The sequence below is a fragment of the Chlamydotis macqueenii genome, chromosome Z, assembly GCF_036417535.1.
Source record: "Chlamydotis macqueenii isolate bChlMac1 chromosome Z, bChlMac1.mat, whole genome shotgun sequence".
Taxonomy (NCBI): Eukaryota; Metazoa; Chordata; class Aves; order Otidiformes; family Otididae; genus Chlamydotis; species Chlamydotis macqueenii.
Window position 1 is genome coordinate 59,006,983 of NC_141593.1, and position 22,058 is coordinate 59,029,040.

Here is a 22,058-nt window from a genome sequence, read left to right on the forward strand (position 1 = left end):
ATTTAATTTCCCCTATAATTCAGTTGACTATCAAATAGATTTTTAAGGAATGTTAAAAATCTTATGTGTATCATAAATGGATACATATTTGTGCTTCTTATGTTCTGTAACATTTCTATCAAAAACTTCAAGAGCATAGGAGTAGTTGCATGGGATCCAGCAGTTATTCCTCTGTGTGTCATGACAGTCGGGATTTCTGGAAGATGTTTTCCAATTTCCAGTTGCATTAATATTGTAGGATTCCTATAAAGTTACTTATCATCCAGTCATAGGACTATCCAGACCCTTAGTTTTCATTAAGACTATCACTAGGATTGCCTTTTGTAAATTTTTTTCCTAGAGTTTACTTTCATGGTGGATGCCATTACTTTATGAGAAGTGAGGAGGCTGGATAAGTTGATGATACAGTTGTACAAACTTAATTTGTAAAGGGCTTTCTCATGGCTATAAAATGTATGCTATGCAAATCTTTGATTCCCATAACTTTGGAGAGGACAAAACAGGTTGCAAGGAGTAATGATATACTCACAATGGACAAAGATAAGGTAAGCTTTCCTGCTGAACAAGTGAAATAAATCAGCACACAATAGAAATTGAAATGCAAACCTTTATTTCAAGATATAAATGAAGTACAAGGGAAAAAAAAAGAAAATAGCAAAAAAACTTTAGACATTCCTCAGTCTCACATTTTGCTCAGCACATTACATGTAATCAGCAGTGCACAGGAAGAGTGGGTTATAAAAATCTGCAGGGATATCAACGCAAAGAAGATTATTATAGACTAAAATGACTGTGATGCAGTTTTCATCAAAATAATTGTTCAGAAAAATATAGACAATAACTGTTCTTAAAAAGTTGAGTAACCATGCAGATGAAAACCATTTAGATAGTGCTGATAGGAACATTTCTGTCCCAGAAGCAGATATTGTGAAAAAAACCTCAGAAATAGGAAAAAGTTGGGAGAAATAGATGGTGTATCAGATTATTGCTTAATTTCCATCTACCACTTTGTTACTTTTCAGGAACTGTTTATTGCCCATCTTAAAACAGATAAAGGTCCTAAAAATAGCTGGTACAGAAACCTTGTCCTACTAGGAACGTGGAGGACACATAGTGACTTACCTGCATAAAACAAAGAAGCTAAAAGTTTTATAATGTGTCAACAGATCTCTACAGTCTCTTGAGCAATCTCTGGGCTGCAAACAATAAGTTTACAATTGCTTAATTTTCCTTCTTTATTGCCTCTGTAGGTGACTATGTTATAGTGTCTTGAAGTAATTCAGATGCTTGAGCTTTATTGGGCTTTTATACTTTCTTCTTTTTTCTTTGACCTTTGTTACTTAAGTTTGCCTTTTGATTAATGTGATCTTGCGAACCTTAGTCCAGAGGAATATGTTCTCCATATTGCTATGAATAATTTTATATGATAGCTCTTGCTATCATAACAATGAGAGTGAGCAGCGCAATGCAGACTATTTCTGGACTGTAGGATTATTTTTACTCTTGCAGGTGCAGGAAATAAAGGTTTTGTGGAAAAAAAAACATGGGTTCAGATACAAGCTAGATTTGTGCCTAAATTCAGCTACTGAATACAATTATTTAGGGTTCATTTGGTTACTTTTTTTTCTTTTCAGTTCTTTTTGCAAAATTTTTAAGTCTTTCATCTGAAAATTGCAAAGTCCTTTAGAGGAGGTGACTGAGTGTCACTAATGCTGTAAGGTGGAAGAATTTACTCATTTTATAGCTGAGAAGAATTGAGCAATATCCAAAACTGTGGGTAGCAAGCAGAACACCTTACATTATCGAGAAATCACTACTGTGTCTTACTTGGACTTTCTCTGGCTTCTTAGCACTGTTCATCTGTGAAGATGAAAATGAACTTGCATTATCTGAGGAACTAAGAGAAGTGATTAGCATTGTAGATAATATTGCTTCATTAGTATTCATAATGCGATAGATAAAATAGTATGGAGAAATAAGTAAAACAAGTGTAAAGTGGGAAGATAGCGCAGAATGCATGGAAGTGCTTCTGACCCTCTCATATTTTCCCAGTCTGTTATTAGGCACATAATATTTGCTATGTGCTCCACAAGTAGCAAAAATAACAGCATATGCATATCAAGAAAGTTCTGAAATAGTTGTGTGTTGATTTAGACACCACTGGAATTTATCCAGGTGTTTGAAGGAGAGGTAGTGTCTTATAGTCCGTGAAAAAAGAACACTTTCCTTTGTAGACCTGCCGCTCCTTCTCTTTTGATCAGATAATAGATTATTTTCATTTAATTAAATGTGCAGAGGAGATAAACTGATCCTGTTCACTAATTAATAACTTGCTTTTATCACCTAAGAATGTTGTAACTGCATGATCCAGGGAGGGGATATAAAACGGCTGATTAAGGCAGTCTGTCCTGCTGGCTTAGTAATGAGAAGTTTGCTGTTTTGTTTTGATTTGCTTTAATTGGTGAAATTCCATTGAAATACTGGGTATTACTTGCTGCATAGTTCTTCTGGAGTGGTAGAAGGAAACGGGGATGGGGTAAAAGAGTGTCTTTAGAGAAAAGTTTATGAGGTTTATGTCTTCACTAACAGACATGAATTCAAGTGGTAACAACTCCCGGCACAGAAATTACCTCTACATCCTCTCTAAACTGGCTATTGCACTTTAAGCAAAAGTCTCATGAGCTGTCCCTTGCAGTTTCAGCGTATTCAACCCATATTAGTGATCCGTAGTCCATGTCCTGGTTTTAGGACCTTGTCTTAGGAAATTTGTGTGTTTATAGGGACTGGATAGCAGTGTTTAAAAATGAAAATTCCAATTCACATATTAATTTTTATTCCTTAGTACTTAGGGGGGAAGGTGCTTTGTTTCTAATAGCACTAGGAACTTACATAATCTTGGCATTAAATAGAGAGAGTCAGCTTTTATTTTACTTTTTAATTTGTTCTGTAGCAGCTCAGTGTAATTTGTGCCCAATTTGTACAGCTTTCACGATGTGAAATAAGGAATATTTTCTTGTTTTCTGTGTTAAAGGTAAGTACTGATTTTATGGAATTACTGCAGCAAGTAGCAAATGCTGTATGAGAAAAATAAACAATGCCTCAAGCAGAAAGAGACATCTAATGCCATACAATCATATCTGTACTTCTTCAGGATGTTGGCTTTAGGGAAGGTTAAGGAGAAGGAAGAGAAAACAAATAGAACATACTTGTTTTTCTAGGGAAAGGAAGACAAGTACACCATAGTTTATTTTCTTTTCTTTTTTTTTTTTTTTTTTTTTACAGAGGCCATCTAGAAAGTGCCATATTACTAGAAATATTTAACACTGAAGTTACGTGTAATATTGACGACTCATACTGTTTTTTGTCATCAACCCTATAGATTTACAGTTTCTTGATTTCCCTCACTCATATCACCTGCCCTAAATATTTGAATGAAACCTCATTGTGTGTATTTAATGTGGAAGGTTAAGATGTAAAGGTTTTTTAATAAGCCACTTAACACTGTTATACAAGAGCTCTTTCCTTTTCATTAAATCATAGAATCATAGAATAATTTGTGTTGGAAGGGACCTTTAAAGGTAATCTAGTCCAACCCCCCTGCAAGGATCATGGACATCTCCAACAAGATGAGGTTGCTCAGAGCCCCATCCAACCTGGCCTTGAATGTTTCCAGGGATGGGGCATCCACCACCTCTCTGGGCAACCTGTGCCAATGTTCCACCACCACCTTCAGTGTAAAAAAAATTTTGCTAATATCTAATCTGAATCTATCTCCCTCTATTTTAAAGCCATTACCCCTCATCCTATTGCAACAGGCCCTGCTGAAGACCCCCTTGAGGTACTGGAAGACCGCTCTAAGGTCTCCCCAGAGCCTCCTCTTCTCCAGGCTGAACAGCCCCAACCCTCTCAGCCTGTCCTCATAGGAGAGGTGCTCCAGCCCTCTCATCATCATGTTTTATGTGTTGCAAATTAAAATTAATCAGAATCCTGGGAACTGGGAGAAAATGAAAGCTGTTATTACTTTAAAGCAATGGAAGTAATACTTTTTGATGCTTTTTTTTCAGATTCTGGCTATAAATTCTGTAATAAATCACAGTAGCCAACATGTATTTTTGGTAATTTTCTCTTGTATCTAGACTGAAAAATCATTTCAAAGGAGGCTGTCAGACATGAGCAGAAACAGTGAAGAAAATCATTGAAAAATATTGAAAAATCTTAACCAAAACCTCAGAATTAAAAAAAAAGAAAGCTTGATGTAGCTATAGCCTTCAGAGTAACGGTGTTTTTAAAAGTACTTTTAAGCATGCAAATACATATAAGGAAATCTGGACAATTCATTAACAAATCACTGAGGATATGAAACAGATATAAAATGACAACAGGCTAACAAGATATTCTAACTTTCAGGACACTTATAAGCCTGAGAAATTAAATAATAAATGTTAGTCACATAGACATTGTGAAAAAAATACAAGTAAGAGAACAGGGAAGAAGAAGAACCTGAAAAATACGTCTACAGTGGGTGTAACTGCGGAATCTGAAGTGGCTGGTGGTGCAGCACTGAGAATGAAATTGTACTCGTGCTGTTTCACCCTACTGAATGGCAAGTTAGTAAAACTGCAAAGTAACAGAACTTCTGACAGGATTTAGTGTTATTTTAAGTATCATAGGATCTGCTAAACATTGTGGGTTTCTGTGTATTCCAAGAACCAGCTCCTCACAAGAATTGTGAAAAGCAAACTAAGTGCCTAAGAAGGGGATTACAAAAGTCCTTCAAAAGGATTATGACTAAAGTGAAGGAAAAAGGGAAAGAAAAGTTTGCATCTGAAGTATTTTCTAAATAAGGGAGAATAGGAGCCTACTTTACATATGAGAAAGGAAAAAAGCAAATTATGCCAGAAGTGCTCAAAAGGCATTATTAACACAAATGATGTATTAAAAGTAATACATAGTATTATAGCTTCAAAAATGTGGGAGTTTTAGCTATAAGCAGAAAACGGTATTAATACTGTGAGATCATAACCAGCACTACTCCATTTACTTCACAATTTGTAGCTTTATTAGTAAGTTAAGTTTTATCGTAATGTATCCTTTTCTATCTTATTGCTAATAGCTTGGCATTCACTATTCCATAAACTTTTATTGATGTTCTGTGGAAGATGGCAATGAAAATGTTTCTCTTTTCAATACAAACTGAGACAAAGAGAAAGAAGCAATTTGCCTGGAAAGATTGATGGGGAACTTGACAGTTGTGCCCACCCACACAAGTTGTGGGCTGCTAGCTAACCACTGGCCCGTGATTCCTCCCTTGGCACTTGTGTGCAGCGTGGCAGCTTGAATAGTATCATTCTGTGACCCACTGCCGGCTGATAGACAGCTTGAAAACCACTCTTACATGAAGCAAACATGTTGTGTGTCTGTGGTATTTCAGAAGGCCTAGAGAAGATCTTAACATAGTATCACAGTCTTTACCAACTTTCTCAAATAGTCGTTTGATTTTCCTGGAGGTGTTTTGGTAAATTTTCAGTAATGATCATAGAATCATAGAATGGTTGGGGTTGGAAGGGACCTTTAAAGGTCATCTAGTCCAACCCCCCTGCAAGGATCACGAACATCTCCAACAGGATGAGGTTGCTCAGAGCCCTGTCCAACCTGGCCTTGAATGTTTCCAGGGATGGGGCATCCACCACCTCTCTGGGCAACCTGTGCCAGTGTTCCACCACCCTCAGTGTAAAAAATTTTTTCCTAGTATCTAATCTGAATCTACCTCCTCTATTTTGAAACCATTACCCCTCGTCCTATCAAAACAGGCCCTACTGAACAGTCTCTCCCCATCTTTCTCGTAGGCCCCCTTGAGGTACTGGAAGACCGCTCTAAGGTCTCCCCAGAGCCTCCTCTTCTGCAGGCTGAACAGCCCCAACTCTCTTAGCCTGTCCCCATAGGAGAGGTGCTGCAGCCCTCTGATCATCTTCATGGCCCTCCTCTGGACCCTCTCCAACTGGTCCATGTCCTTCTTATGCTGGGGGCTGAAGAACTGGACGCAGTACTCCAGGTGAGGTCTCACCAGGGCAGAGTAGAGTGGGACCTGCTGGTCACACTCTTCTTGATGCAGCCCGGGATGAGGTTGGCTTTCTGGGCTGCAAGGGCTCATTGCCTGCTCATCCTGAGCTTCTCGTCCACCATCACTCCCAAGTCCCTCTCCTCGGGGCTGCTGTCAATCCATGATGAAAAACATTTCCTCTAGATGACTCTGGAATAAAAAGAAAACTTCACACACAAAACAGACAAAATTACATTAACTGAGTGTAATCTTCTTATACAAGCATCATACTGTGTAGTATTTACAATATATTTTCCCTAATAATCATATTTATGTATGAGGAATAAACCTAAGACAGCTCAGTATGTAGCTTTTTCTTAATCTGACTCAGAACATGTTTAAGTGCTAGGTCAGACTCGAGTAGGAAAATGTCCATGATTTTAACTAACTTTGTAAATTTTCTTTGAGATACAACCTCATTACTTTTTCCAGTCCTTATGTGCATCTGTCACAAAATCTAGACTATATTGAGTAAAACAATAAAAAAACTAATGGCTAAACTATTATTAGAACTGAAGCCATACATTCGTGGGTTTTCATGGTGGTAGTTTCTACAGACTTGAGTATAAGCAATAACAATTTGATTTTGTTTTGCAGCTCTCTTTTCACCAAACAATACCACATGCTAACATCAAATCACATAACACAGTGCATATTGAGGTGTTTTATACATTTGTGTGTATTTCAGCTGGACACTGTGACTTCAGGCTTGTTTTTTTCAGTGGTCCATCTTCTCTGACTGCAAGAATAACTGCATTTATGTCACTGTGACATCAAGCTCAAGAGCCATAAATGTTCTTAGTGGCAGAAAAGATGTGTGAGTCAAATATGTTAAAATTCTTAAATCATGTTATATTATGCTCAAACACAGGCTCTGTCTAAATATCAAATAATGTAGATCAATATGGATCAGTTTATCAAAGGAGTTGTAGATATATGACTTACATATGGCTCAAGACTTTTACTTTAGACTAAATATAGTTCAGTCCTTTGTCATGAATGTCCCCACCATGCATAGTGTTTGAGGCTGTTTATCACTGGTTCAGACCTTTCTTTCTGCATTAGCTGAAGAAACAAATCTGGTGCACACCATAGTCAAGAGTTCTAGGTCAGTTTCTTCCAAGAGTTTGCCTGCACCAAATATTTCTTCAAAACCAAAGAACGTGCATTAAGTGCTCAGGGGATTCACTTCAAAACTGTGCTACAGCTCCAGTCCTAAACATTAGCACTAATGCAGTTATTTTGGAATATTCATGTAAGACAAGCCATTTGTGAGCATATTAGCTATTTAAGCTGAAAACAAACATTGTAAATTTAGTTTAAAAATACTTTGTCCACGGTGTTCCTAATGTTATAGATCTAATTCTGTTGCTAAACTTTTTTCTCCCTTCAAAAAATTCCTGTATTTTATTACATTAAGGTGTGAATAATAAGAAATATTTTATTATTTAGTATTTTAATACATTGTGAAACAATTACATTTAATATAGTGTGTTAATAATATATTATTAACATGTATTATTATTCTAGATATATGCTGTAAAGAAGCCATTGTAGGTCTTTTATCAGGTATTACTACACACTGTCTCCTGTCTAAAAAAAACATGTTTGAAGTGGAGGGAGGGAAAGGAAGGCTGTTAATTTGCTGAGCTTCTCATCCAACAGTGAGCCAAAACTCCTTTTCCTGTAATACTCAGTAGCTTTTTATTTTTGACTGAAACTCTAATAAAATGGTCAGAGAAGATGGAGCCAGTTCTCTGGTTTCTTACTGTCTTTCATAATTATGGGAACGTGTTTCAGAGTGCTTCTTCAAATTGTTTTATTTTGCATAAAATCTGACTTGTTAATCTGTGGGTTTATTTCTGTGACCTCGGGGGCAGTTGTGGTGGGTTGGCTGTGGCTGGCTGCCAGATGCCCTCCCAGCTGCTCTCTCACTCCCCCTCCTCAACAGAACAGGGGAGAAAATAAGACAGAAAAGCTTGTGGGTCAAGATCACTCACCAGTTGCTATGACAGCAAAGCAGAGATGACTTGGGGAAGAGTAATTTAGTTTATTGCCAATTAAAATAGAGTTGGATGGTGAGAAGTAAAAACAAAAACTGTAACTCCTGCCCCTGCTCCCTTCTTCCGAGCCTCACCTTCACTCCTTCATTCCCAACTCCTCCACCTCCTCCCCTCCAAGGGGCACAGGGAATGGGAGTTGAGGTGAGTCCCTTACAGCTCCTCTCTTTTACATCTTCTTCCTCACACTGTGCCCCTGTTCCAGCGTGGGTCCTTCCCAGGGGATACAGTCTTTCACAAACTGCTCCTGCATGGGTCCTTCCCAGGGCTACGGGGGAGTCTGTGCTTCAGTGCCTGGAGCATCTCCAGCATCTCCACTCCCTCCTTCTACACCAACATTGGTGTTCCCAGGATTATTGCTCACACATTTTTTTTTTCCCTCCCTCACTCCTGTTTTCCACAACTGCTGTGCAGCATTTTTAACCCTTTCTTAAATATGTTTTCCAAGAGGTGCCACCACCTTGGCTGAGAGGCTTAGCCATTTTAAATGGCTTTGAGTACTTTCAAATGTGTAAAAATACGGGGCTTTATTTCTCTTTCTTAGAGACCTGGCTGCAAGGAACTGCTTGGTAGGTGAAAGCAACATTTTGAAAATAAGCGATTTTGGAATGTCCCGGCAAGAGGATGACGGCGTGTACTCATCATCAGGCCTAAAGCAGATTCCTATCAAGTGGACTGCTCCAGAAGCTCTCAACTATGGTAAGGACGTACCTCTATCTTCTTGCAAAAAAATAAAACATGAAAAATAAAGTAAGGAGCACCAGGACTACACCGTGGGCAATATTTGAGTATATATACGTACTCCTAGTGCCCAGTGCATATCAATAATATTTAAAATAATTTTAATATTTCAGTCTTGTTTAAGTTATATATAAAATACTGATTTGCCTTAAAAAAGAATAAGGCAGCAACATTAAAACTGCTATTACGCAGCAATAAAACAGTGCTTTGGTTATGTTGCTGATTCATTCTAGTAGACTACCCCAGTCATCTAAATCATAATCATTATCAAAATGAATGGCAAACTCTGCATATTTATAGCAGTGCTTGTTTTAGCACTTCTTTGAAAATAGTAGGGAGTGTTAACATACTAGAACACTCTGCTACATAAATTATTGCATTAGAGAAAAGTACAGTCACTGATTTGTATTTTTTTTAACTGCAGCTCTTCTTTACCTGCATTTTTATATATTGCTATCGTGTTATCCTGGGGGAAAAAAAAAAATCCATTCTTTTTGATTGAGGGAAGTGATCCGTACTACATGGGTAATAGTTCTAGAACAGAAACAGAAGCTGCTGTATTTAGCTTTTTACCTTATATGAAACTAGAAAAATAAGTTGTTCTAAATATAAAGGGCTGTGAAGAAGCAGCATATTAAATTAACAATTCTGTGGTTTGGATGTAGTTCTCTCAACCAATTCTTGAGTACTTAGAAAAAAATTGTTTTAAATTATTCATTTGAAGTGTCTGTAAATATTTTTGCCATCTCTTAAAGCTTTTTTTAAAAATCATGCATTGGAAATGATAAGTTTGTGACTTTTATGATTGATAGCAAAATGCTTCTTCTCATTAAGATTTTGCAGGAGTTAATACCATAACGCTGTAAAGCAGATATTCCCTTTGGAAGGCTGATAATAAATTTAGTTACAGTAGTTGATCCTGTATTGTCAGTTATTCTGAGAAGTGTTAGTCTTGCTAGCATTCACTGGGGAACACACTTTCCTATTTTAAGTGTTTGTTCCACTATAAAAGGTTGGTTTGAATTTTTATTTTTGTTATTTCAGAAATGCGTGCAGTTTATTTGATATATAATGGAAACCTATCCTTCATAGCTGTATGCAGTGCAGTGGACTACATTAAGCAGGAGACAGGCTTTTGTGAGAAAACCTTAACTTTGCCCTTTTGAGTGTTTTTTTTTTCCTGCATAGTACAGGAGAGGAGAAGATAGTTGATAAACATCTACTTATTTTGTGTTTCCAAAAATTCATACATACTCAAGCAGCTTTAAGTTATTTTCTGTAGTGTTTGGAAAACAAGATGTCTCAAACATTTCTTAATGTGTTTAGCAGTCTAATATTCAACTTCCAAAATGCCATAGAAGGTTTCTGTGTGGTTTTGAGGAATCATTTTTTCTACTCCCTTGAAAGATGTGAGTAAAAGTAATTGGCTTGTGTTTTACCATGTACCATCCTAATAATATGGTCATAAGTATTGCATTAATTTGTGTAGGTAAGGCTGAAAGTATGTCTCAATATCAGAGTGAAATAAAACTAAATCCACAATATTTCAAAACAAGTTGACAACTACTGTCCATGTCAGTTCTTAATGACAAGATTTAAGAGTTGGAAGAAAAGTAGGGATAGGGTCATTTGGCCATTACAGGAAGGATACAGTGCTTAAAAAAACTGTGTAAAAGTTCATTTTTTAATCGCTTTTGTATTCACTGTATATGACAAAATAATAGCAGTCACAAAAAGATTTTAAATTAAAAAACCACAAGTTGTGAAGTCTAGAAACCAGAGTAGGGCAAATTGAGTGGTTAGAGAGTTGTGTCTGAAGTCATAAGTGAAATCCTGATGCTACTGGAGCTTCTGGGAGATTAAACTTTTGTTTCAGTGGGTCCCATTCTGTCCATTGCATACCTTTATTTTTGCCTGGAGTGATATGATTTCCATTACTTCCAGCAAGTGGAAAAAATGTTTGAAAAGCTCCTGAAATTACAGATTTAGGCTAAGTGTAGGGTAGTTTTGCTTTTGTTCTCTCAAAATTAAAGTACATATTTAATATGTGTGTTTTTCCAGTGCAGCATTTTGAGTTGTTTGTCATGTTAATAAATTACTGCATGGAGGAGGGGTTTTTTTTTGTGAATGAACAGGCCTATTTTTCCCAGATAATGTCATAGTGGAAAAGATAATTAACTGTGCAGAACTTGTACTGTCTTTAAAAAAAACCTAATCACCTATCTTATATCTACTGAATCATTTCAGTGAAAAGTGTTAAATTACTGGATGCCAAACTCTGAAGAGATTGATACCTCGGCAAGAAGACTAATCTTACTGCAAAGAGCATAGTGAATGCCCATAATTGCCATCTACGAGGCACACAAGCTAATGTAGTGCAGCTGGAAGTTTCACAGTAAACTGAACTTTCCAGCCTCACAACGGTTGTCATATCACCAACTGTCACTATAATTTACATGTATTTTCCTTTTTTCTAGTCATAAGTGGCTTAGTTTGGTTTGTTTAATGATTAGAGATGAACAAACAATACATTCACAAGGATGTGTGTATTTTAAAGAATAAAGACACATATGCTTTTGTAATAGTATGGAACAAAGAAAAAGTCATGAAAAATTATGAAAGTAATATTGAAAATTGATTTTAAGGTAATATTTTCACATATCCTGCTGCAAAGGGCTAGGAGCCCTAACTTTCTGATGTGAATCCATCCTTCTTATTTTGAATCCACAGGGACAATACAAATATCTGCTCCAAGATCTCTTCTTGTCCCATAATATAAAGCTTTAATTACACAAAGAGGTTTGGAATTCAGTTATCTATCAGTTATCTCTTTTGCTATCTCTGAAGCGTAGTTGAAAATAATGGAACCAGCAGGCCAGATTCTTTTTTCTTTTTCAACTGATTTGGTGCATCCGTTCTTCAGGGTCCAAATTAAACAAGTTGAAGCAACTATAACTTCATTTTCGGAGAACAGTTTCTCAAAAGTGTGAAAACCAGGCCTGCTTCGCACTTACAAACTCTGTCGAGGGTAGTTCCTCTTAGAATACTCATTGCTATGCTGTATCAGGGAACTGGGAAAGGTAGTTTTTTAAAAAGTGCCATTTGAATTTGAAGTTATTCTAAATAAGGGGGGGAAAATTCTGATATTTTCCTATCTTTTATATTAAAAGAAAAAATATTTTTGTACATTAAGAAGGAAAGAAATTCTCAAGTTGTATGAAAAATAACTGACATGGTGAGGTCTGTCAAATTGTAGAACTTTTAAGTTAGCGTATATTATTCCTAGCTATTGACCTTAAGATAATTTATTTATCAGTTGAAATACAGGAGACTATGATATCTGCAGAATATATTATTACTACCTACAGCTTTGTTCTGCTTAAAGCTTGCCAATGTGACTCTTTACTTTTACAGAAAATTTGAGGCCATAATTATCTGAAATGTTAATTTCTCTGTTTGTTAAGCTGCGGGTTTCCTCTCCTTTTCTTAGGGAGATACACATCTGAAAGTGATGTATGGAGCTTTGGAATCCTTTTGTGGGAGACCTTCAGTTTAGGAGTATGTCCGTACCCTGGAATGACCAACCAACAAGCACGAGAACAAGTCGAGAAAGGTAGTTATTTGTAAGGAGTCAAAGAAATGCTGTGTAGATCCGTAAGGATGTAATACATACAGTATAAAATAGCAAAGCAATAACATACGGGTTATCCAGCAACTTTAGCAACAATTAATTGCTGAATCTAGCTTTCTGGGAGGAGTAGTGTGATATATAGGCTTCTTGCAAAATGGGATATACTGACCAGTGACTTAAAGGACAGAAGACTTATAGCATGCTGACTTTTGTTCTTGAGAACTAAAAGGTGGAATGGAGAGGAGGGATTTACTGCTGTGCAAAACAGGCGCTTGACCAGAATGAATTATTTAAGATTATGCTAATGCAGGCATAAATATTCTAAACTGCCAGAAGAAAAAAAAATCTCTATCATTCCATCTTCTCTATTAAAGCATTTCAGACAAAAATTTAGCAGTTACAGTGGAAAATGGTAAGCTAGTTGAGCACTGAAAGCCATATCTCTTCTACAGAATAATCAAAATGCTTTTACTTAAAGTATCAAATAACTGTGAGCAGGATTTCAGAACTTTGATTTATTTTCATCATCTTTAGTGGCATTTCAGAACTGTTTCCTAGTACTACTGTGTAATTCATTAACAGGTTCTAACCTAGTAAAACTGCTAAATTATTTTTTTTTTAAAATCTAAGAACTGGTGTGCTGGTTTATACAGATTGCCAATGTTTGTTTTAAGCACTGTAGATGGCCATCAAAGTTTCTCCTTAAAACACCAAATTAAAAAATCCAATGTTTTCCAGAGCAGAGGAGTGTTTGTAAAAACAAGTCTTACTACCTAAATATTGAGATTCCATTTTAATTCACTGAGAAGAATAATATCTTTAAACAGATAAAAATCAAACATTTAGAAGTATGTTTATGCTTCTTCAGCTATTTGTGCTGTGGGGAAAATAGTCCTATTAGCCCATCAGTGATTCTTTTTTTTTTTAATAGAATTGTCATTTCTTTTATCAGCCTGTTTTCTTGGTTTTTGGTATGTCATAGCTCTTCTGTTAGGATAGTCAGCTAAGATGTGCCAGATTCTCTTCCTGATCTTATCTGTCTCAGTTACTCAGTCAGTAAGGGCCTTCAGCTGCTGCTGTCACTCTTTTGAAGAACTAGTTTGTAGGGGAAAGTTTGTGAAGGAAAGGATTTTCATATAGTTTCATATTATCTTGTATTTAAGTGTTCTAGAGCCCAGCCATTCTCCTTTGAAGTTACATGCATTAATCCAGCACCTAGAGCAGATGCATGCAATATAACAAAGGAAAAACATTTATCAGATCTACCTGTTGTATGAGGCCAGTGTCATTTATACTCTGCTTTAGAAAGAGAGGTGCAGAGACCTGTGCAGTAAGGTCAGAGTCACAGAGCTGTATTTAGCTGTAGAGTCCTATGTGCCAGCTCACTTTGCTGTCCACCACCTGACATTTGCTCAGAGAGATACATGTGGTAAACAGGTCGTAGAATCACAGAGTCACAGAATGGCCGAGGTCTTTGGGGACCTCTGGATGTCATCTGTTCCAATCTTTCCTGCTCAAGCAGGGCCATCTAGAGCTGGTTGCACAGGACCATGTCCAGATGGCTTTTGCATATCTCCAAGGATGGAGACTTCACCACTTCTCTGGGCAACCTATGCCAGTGCTTGTCATCCTTACAAGGAAAAAGTGTTTCCTGGGGTTCAGGAGGAACCTCCTGTGTTTCAATTTGTGCCTTTTGCCTCTGGTCCTGTCACTGGGCACCACTGAGCGGAGCCTGGTTCTGTCCTCTGCACCCTCCCTGCAGGTATTTATATACATTGATTGAGCCTTCTGTTCACCAGGCTGAACATTCACAGCTCTCTCAGCCTTTCCTCATGTAAGAGCTGCTCTAGTCCTTTCATCATCTTGGTGGCCCTTCATGAGATTTTCTCCAGTGTGTCCAAGTCTCTCTTGTACTGGGGAGCCAAGCAGTAGATGCAGTGCTCCGGCTGCAGTCTCACCAGTGCTAAACAGAGAGGACAGATCATCTCGCTCGGCCTGCTGGCCACAGTTATTTTAATGTATCCCAGGGAACCATTAGTCATCTTTGCAGCAAGAACACACTGCTGATGCGTGTTCAAATCTTGATGTCCACCAGGATCCCCAGGTCCCTTTCTGTCAAACTACTTTCCAGCTGGGCAGCCACCAGCCTGTACTGATGCCTGGAGTTGTTCTTCCCCAGCTGCAGGGCTTTGCACTTCCCCTTGCTAATCTTGTGAGGTTCCTGTCAGCCTGTTTCTCCAGCCTGTCCAGATCACTCTGGTTGGCAGCATGACCCTCTGACATATTGCCCCCTCCTCCCACTCTGGTGTCATGTGCAAACTTCTTGAGGATGCACTCTGACCCATCATCCAGTTCATTGATGAAGATATGAAACAGTATTGGACCTAGTATTGACCCCTGGATTACACTGATAGTTATTGGCCTCCAACTAGACTTTCTACCACTCATGAGCTCCCTCTGGGACTTGCCGTTCAGGCTGCTTTCAGTCCACCTCACTGTGCTCATCCAGCCCAGAATTCAACAGTTTCTTCATAGAGATCTTATGAAAGACTGTTGAAAGCCTTACTGAAGTCCCCTCATCTTCCAAGCCAGTCATTTCATCATAGAAGGTGATCAGATTGGTCAAGCGTGACTTGCCCTTAGTGAATCCATCCTGACAACTCTAATGACTTCCTTATCCTTCATGTGCCTGGAAATCATTTCCAGGATTAGCTGCTCCTTCACCTTTCCAGGAATCAAAGTGAGGCTGACCAGCTGACAGTTCCCTGGATCCTCCTTGAAGATAGCAGTGATATTTGCTTTACTCTAGTCTTCAGGAACTTCTCTCAGTCACAATGATACATGGAAGATCATTGAGAGTGGCCTTCCAGTAACATCAGCCAGCTCCCTCAGCACTTACAGGTACAACCCATCAGGACCCATAGACTTATGTAAGTCCATCTTGCTTAAGTATTCCCTGACCTAATCCTCTTCCACCAAGCATACATCTTTCTTGCCCCAAACTTTTTCCCTGATCTCTAGGGCCTGGTATTCCTGAAGGCCAGTCTTGCTCCTAAAGACTGAGGCAAAGAAGGCATTCAATACCTCAGCCTTTTCTATGTTCTGTGTCACCACATGCCTTACCTCATTCAGCAGCACCCACATTTTCCCTAGCTTTTCTTTTGTCACCTGTATACTTAAAGAAGCTCTTCTTGTTGTCTTTGACATCCCTTGCCAGATTCTATGCCATCTGGGCTTTAGCTTTCCTGAATTCATCCCTGGATACCCAGACAATACTTCTGTATTCCTCCCACATTACCTGGTTTTGTGTTTGAATTTTTCCAGGAGCTCCTTGTTCATCCATGCAGTCCTTCAAAAAATGCAGTTGCGTATTTTTTCTCAACTTCCTACTCATTGGAAAGTTGCCTTCCTTTGCTGTGAGTACATCTCTTTGGTCCAGGATATGCTGGAGTGGCAACTTATCTGTGGCTTCTAAATGATTAGCTGCTAATTTACTTAACTGGTTATTCATTCTCCTGCTCATCACCAAGTCAGAGACCTGCTTCAGTTGATGGCAGCAGAGAGGTGTGGAAGGCCACTGATTATCTAAGCAAACCAGAAAAGTGAGAGAGTTAAGATGATGCAAAAATATAAAAGTAAGTTAAGAAAACAGGAGGGAGGATAAATAAATGGATAAAGTGCAAGTGGGAAGGGAACTTCTTAAGGAGGCAAAAAAAATGGGAAGAGGCATGAGAATAAAAGTTGATCCTTTTGAAAAAGAGCAAAAACATTCACTCCCATCTTAATGTTTATTATTGATGTCCTCAGCGGGAGGAAAAAGAGAACACAATTAAAGCCTAGAAAGTAGCTACTTCCTAACATACGGGAAACAAATCTCTGCAGGTTACTGCCCTTAGGGATGAGAAGCATACTGACAATTTACCATGCCTAACTTAAATGGTACCTGAGCTTTGATTAGTTTAATAATTATCTGTTTTGTATAGATTATATATTGAAGACTTTCCACACATCACCCTGAAGATCTTTTTTAATTCAATGATCTTGAATTTTCCTTGTTTCTTTTAAATTTGTCAATATGCATCAGTTTTCAATGCTAAACATTTTCCCCTTTTTTTTGTGTGTACCAGGCTACCGAATGTCAGCACCGCAAAAATGTCCAGAAGAAATATATAAAATAATGCAGAGGTGCTGGGACTACAAACCAGAAAACCGGCCAAAATTCAGTGAGATTCAGAAAGAGCTGTCTTCAATCAAAAAGAAAGTGACATAGTGACAAACAAGTGCCAAACTCAGTGTGTGGGACTTTGTTTTCCAGTGAAGTAATTTTTTCACCTGAAACACTATGCGTTTATACAACTTTATTTGCAATATTCTTCTAGGATTACTTTGAAATTAACTGTTTTTATATTCATGTGTGCCATCCTGAATGATGTCTACACCTGCATATACTGCAAAATACTATATATCCAGTCACAGTAATACTGTCATTTAGGTTACATGTAAATTGAAAAAGCACATACTATAGATTTAAGGAACTGTGGCTTCTGTCTGTTTTACAGCAAGTAACTGCTAGTGACATTTTTCAGAGGTTTTCTACTTTAAGCTGTGTTCTCACTCTGCTGTCTCTGTCCCATATGTCAATACCAGCAGTGCTCTTAATGTGATGACTGTCATATGTGTTGGCCTTAAAACTGAAGACAGCTTTGACAAGTATTTCAATCAGAAACTTTTGTATTTTCAAAATTCTTACTGCAACTGATATTTTTAGCTGATACTTTGTTTTAAGGATGAAGGTCAGTTAAATTCTGGATGTATATGTGCTTACTAAACAGTGAAATCCAGAATTTACTTTCATAGAAAATTTAGTTGCTTTTGTATTTCTTACCATACTGTAGTAAATACTTCTGACTTTTGATGTGATTTACTTAAGCCACGCCTTTTCATCCTACAAAGCCATCAGAATTCAGTAGTATATCTCCTTTACAATGTTTATTTAAGAAACAAAAAGCCCAATATCAAGTCTTGTCTACATCTGTTAAGAAATACTGCACATCATCTGCCTTCCAAAGAATACGTGAAAGCAGTAGGCCAACAGAAAGACGTTTAGTAATGGTAGAGCAGATAATTAATATAATTGATCTTAGAGGAGTTAAAGAATGTGAATTGCTAGATTTGCTTTTGACCTTGACTTTTTTCTTAAATAATTCTCAGTACATAGCTGGAGCCTACAAAAGTTTATGCTAAGCAAAGCTACATTCCATACATAGTGTCCAAAGGAAAATATTATTTCTGTATGGCATAAGGAATTTGTTCAAGAAACCAAAATAAAGAAGTATGTTTAAAGCCTCTGACGGGCTGAGCAATGCAGAGTAAAAATATTAACCCTCTAATTCTTAAAAATCACTGCAGTCAGATTTCAAGGTACTTGGGATAGGCAAGTTTTAAATGCCACCAGGAATAAAAGCCTTGAATATATGAAAAAAAAAATTGCCAGAAAGAGTAAAAACTTACTAGATAGGGGAGGGAGGAAGGGCACAGTTTGTTACTCTGGCTCTGGGTCCTCTTTGCAGCTAGAATTATTTTCTAGGACCATGCATAGAAATAGGAACAAGTTACAGTATCCTAGTCTAAGTTCCAGGGTTAAAGTGCTTAATTTTTTTCTAAGAATTAATTAATTTTTTTTCAGATCAAGGGATGTCAATTGCTGTTAATGCAAGTAGAAAACAGGGACTGTAAGTAACGCAGCATCTGGAATGTTGTTGCATGGGGATCGAGATGTAGTGAAGTTAGTGGCTACATCATATTTTTATTTCTGTTCAGGTGACTTTTCTATTGTCTACAACATTTTTGCTCTCTAAAGTGTATTTATAGTAGTACTAAGTGGTAATGTTTAAGGTTTGTGTGTGACCAAAATATATGTAGTATAGAAGAGTGTGTCTGTTACATTGGAGTTAGTGTCCAAGTGAAACAATGAATGATCATGCTGGAGCACATGACCTGCGTTTGAGGTGGAACTGACAGCATCCAAGTATAAGGAATGGTGAGTGCTTCTTGCATTTCTTAAGTGATTTTTTTTTTCTTGGAGCTAAGGATGCATGTACATAGCTATGAAGGTATAGTGTTTGGAAAACTTGATGGCATTAATTTAAACTTCCTTATAAGCATACTGGATATATTTACTTAGTTCTGTATTTCCAAGTAGCCCAAAGATATTTTTCAAGAGCAATGGGAAACGTTAGTTTATATGCTTTTAAGCAGTACACAAAGTTTGTGCCTTAATTTGCTAGTATGCTAATGCAAATACAAGTGTACTAAGATTTAAAGAATGTTCCACAATCGTTTGGAAAAATCCAATTCATCCAATAGCAGGTCCTTACATATGCATCACTAAAATCTGCCAGTAAGGATAACCATGTCTGCTCTGTCAGCATTCATAGCTTCTCTGGAGACTTGATATTCTTCTTCTGTGAAAGAGATGAACTGTTTCTTTGCTATATGCCCTCTTGACAGCAAAGAAATACTGTTTTATTTTCTTAAAATAAAATACTGGTTTATTTGTCTAAAATTAACTGGTCACCATCTGAACTCTCACAAAAAGATAAAAATAGTACTTATATTTTATTCCGAAGTAGTTAACATTTCTAATTCATATCACACTTCTGTTTAAATTTGCAGACTCTTTAAAACATGGGATTTCTACAGCAGAAAGAAAATTTATTATTATTCCTGAAGTAACCTGCTCCAGTTGGAGATGTCCCTGCTCCTTGCAGGGGGGTTGGACTAGATGACCTTTAAAGGTCCTTTCCAACCCAAACTATTCTATGATTCTATGTAAGCATCAGTTCAGTTCAAAAATACCAACTCTTTGGGAGAATACTAGAATGAATTTATAGATATAAAATATATTTAAACACAAGTACATGTCTCTTAACTGTTTTCTTATCATTAGTTTGGCAGTTTGTGGCAGAACTTGTTCATCGTGTCTCGCTTGTAATTATTGCAATTACACAATTTAGCGTGTGGAACCCACACCTATAGATAATGGTTTTAAGTTTTTGTAAACTTCTCACAGGATAGTTCACAAACAAAACTGCCATACAATGAAATTTAAAAGAAAGTAATGCTATTCAAGAACCAAAGCTGCCATAGCTGCTTTCTGTGGACTTTTGATGACTTAGTCTTGCATTATTCATAGGTTAGCCGGATACTGGTCATCTGGCTTGTGTACTGTGTTTATCTTGGATAACTTACAAATAAGTTAAGACTCAATCTCTTTTGCAAGTGTAGTGTTTCAGGTAGGTTCTTACACCAAGCACTGTCCCAACTTAAGTGGAGCCTGAGAGAATCCTGGATTTTTTACGCTGTTAAATGGGAGAAACTCTGAATACTGTTAAGGGTCAGGTAGAAATACCTCAGCCTGTATGTGAGATAGAATTCAACAGCTTATCTATTATTTTCATGTTTTTTCAAGGAATCGCATTAGTCATTTTAAGAAAGATTGTTTTGAGGGCAAAAAAATGTATCCTTAGTGTGTTTTTAGTAGAAATTAAGCACACATGTTAAGCTTCAGAGTTCAGTCACGAGTGGAATCATGGGGATTTTTAATCATTTCAATTTTATGGAAAGTAAAATAGTGAAAAGTGTCTTGTCTGAAAACAAATCTTGCTTCAGCAAATGGTGATCTTGCACAGTCAGCATCCCACAAAGACATTATCTTTAAAATGCACATTTTCATTAGTTTCTAATGAAACCAATGAACTAGGTTTTCACTTAGCAACTACAGTTATACTGCATTCCTTCTTAGCAGAAGTCTGCCTTTTTGCAGAGTTGCCTAATATGTTTGTTGTAAGTTGTCATTGGAACATGCATCACCAGAATGCTATCGGTAAGAACTGCAGTTTGTAAAGTAAGCCTGATCTTATTGATAGGAAACAGAAAACTGGTTAAGGAAATAGTAGGTTATTCATCTTAAGTGTTTTTTCATCCATATCTTTGACCACCTGTTATGCTTACTCAAATTGTACAAGCACATCACTAAAATTTACTACACATCACTAAAACTGACTATGGAGTTACCCATTTGTTGTAACTATTTTGTTATCCCTTTTGCACCCATTGTAAAGATACTAAAAAACCCCACTTTCCTGAGGTTACAGAGTAACCAGCTCCTAGAAGCATTTAAAAATGTCTCCCCACTTCCCAAATTTCCCCAGACGCGCTGCTGCAAGGATGTTAACAATAATGATTAACTACTAGCCATGTTTCCAATATTCTTGCTGTCATGTCCACTAACTGGCAGTACCACTGATGCACTTGAAACAGTGAAATATTTGAAGAGAGATTATTTAGTGTGTAAATAGTGTCATCAAACATGATATTCAAGAGCAGTAGTTCTGAAAATGGCTGGTTGTCACAAGTAATGATAACTCATTATAAAGATTGAATAAAAAGAAAGAGGCTAATTGAGAGAATCCACTTTATATAACAGCTGTCCTGTTTGTAGGTAATAGAAATGTTTGTTATGCCAGTGCACTGGGATTTGCAACATTTTTTGACTAAGCATAAAATAGTTTGCTATTAAAAGAAGAGTTAAATTATTTTTTTTTTTCCTCAAGCGCAAAAGGACATGTGATATTGTTGTAAGCATTCTTGCTAGGTAAGTCAGGATATATGGAGGGAAGAATACACCTACTACCAACCAAGGTACATATTTTTTTCTTAGAATCATATTCATGCAGTCCTTCAGGAATACAGTACTTCAATTAGTAATTAGAAAGTACAGGGCAAGTCCAGTATTCCTGACGTTTCAAACAACCATGAGTTTTTAAGAGTGATCTGGTAAATTTGGAACATCAGATCTATTAAAAATGCTTTCTTCTAGGTTCCTTCTGCAGATTTATAGTAAAGAAAAGGAGTCTTTAAACAATCATCAGTAACAATTTGCAGGACAAATGCCTATCAAGCTTCCTATCAAGCTTCTTTAAGAGTAACTTTAGCAAAGAGTATTGTTTGTAATCTTGTACTAGGATTCCCCCAGGATAGCTTTCCTTTCTAAAAAAACTGGGAAAAAAAAAAAAAAAAAAAGAAAAAGAAAAAAGCTGAAAAAGTTGAAAGATTCGGCTTGAAACAGATCTGGTCACTTGTCAAGTATTGCCACGGTTTCTTTCCTGAAAGTGATAACACACCTTTGATTTTCAGCACTTAAATACTTTTCAGCATTGCATATTAGTGCATTCTTAACACTCAGCTACTTTCAGACCAAGTAAGGGAAGACTCTCTCATTGAGACTATTTATCAGAGTCATTGTGTTCATTATAATTTGCATCACATGGAACAAGAGCTGGAGGCTAGACATTGTCTTTAAATCAGCACCTAGTTCCCCAAAATTTCACACCTTTGACTCTAGAAGCCAGCTTGGTTGTGGTTCTCTGTCAAATAAGCAAAAGCATTTTCTGTATTTCAGCCTTATTACTAATCTATAAAACAGAAGGGTTCAGAGATATATTTACTGCTCTCCAAGGGAATG

General features: G+C 37.1%; 1 protein-coding gene across 2 annotated transcripts in view; it reads left to right on the forward strand.

Annotated features, from left to right (window-relative positions):
* The window catches only part of FER (FER tyrosine kinase), a 180,661-nt gene extending 158,989 nt beyond the window's left edge, over positions 1-21,672 (forward strand). For both annotated transcript variants that reach the window (XM_086770908.1, XM_086770909.1), the window contains 3 exons: positions 8,705-8,859; positions 12,392-12,514; positions 16,660-21,672. In XM_086770908.1, coding sequence (XP_086627034.1) covers positions 8,705-8,859; positions 12,392-12,514; positions 16,660-16,802 — 421 coding nt within the window. In that variant the 3' untranslated portion in view covers positions 16,803-21,672. The remainder of the gene's footprint in view (positions 1-8,704; positions 8,860-12,391; positions 12,515-16,659) is intronic.
* Positions 21,673-22,058: the final 386 nt, after the last annotated feature.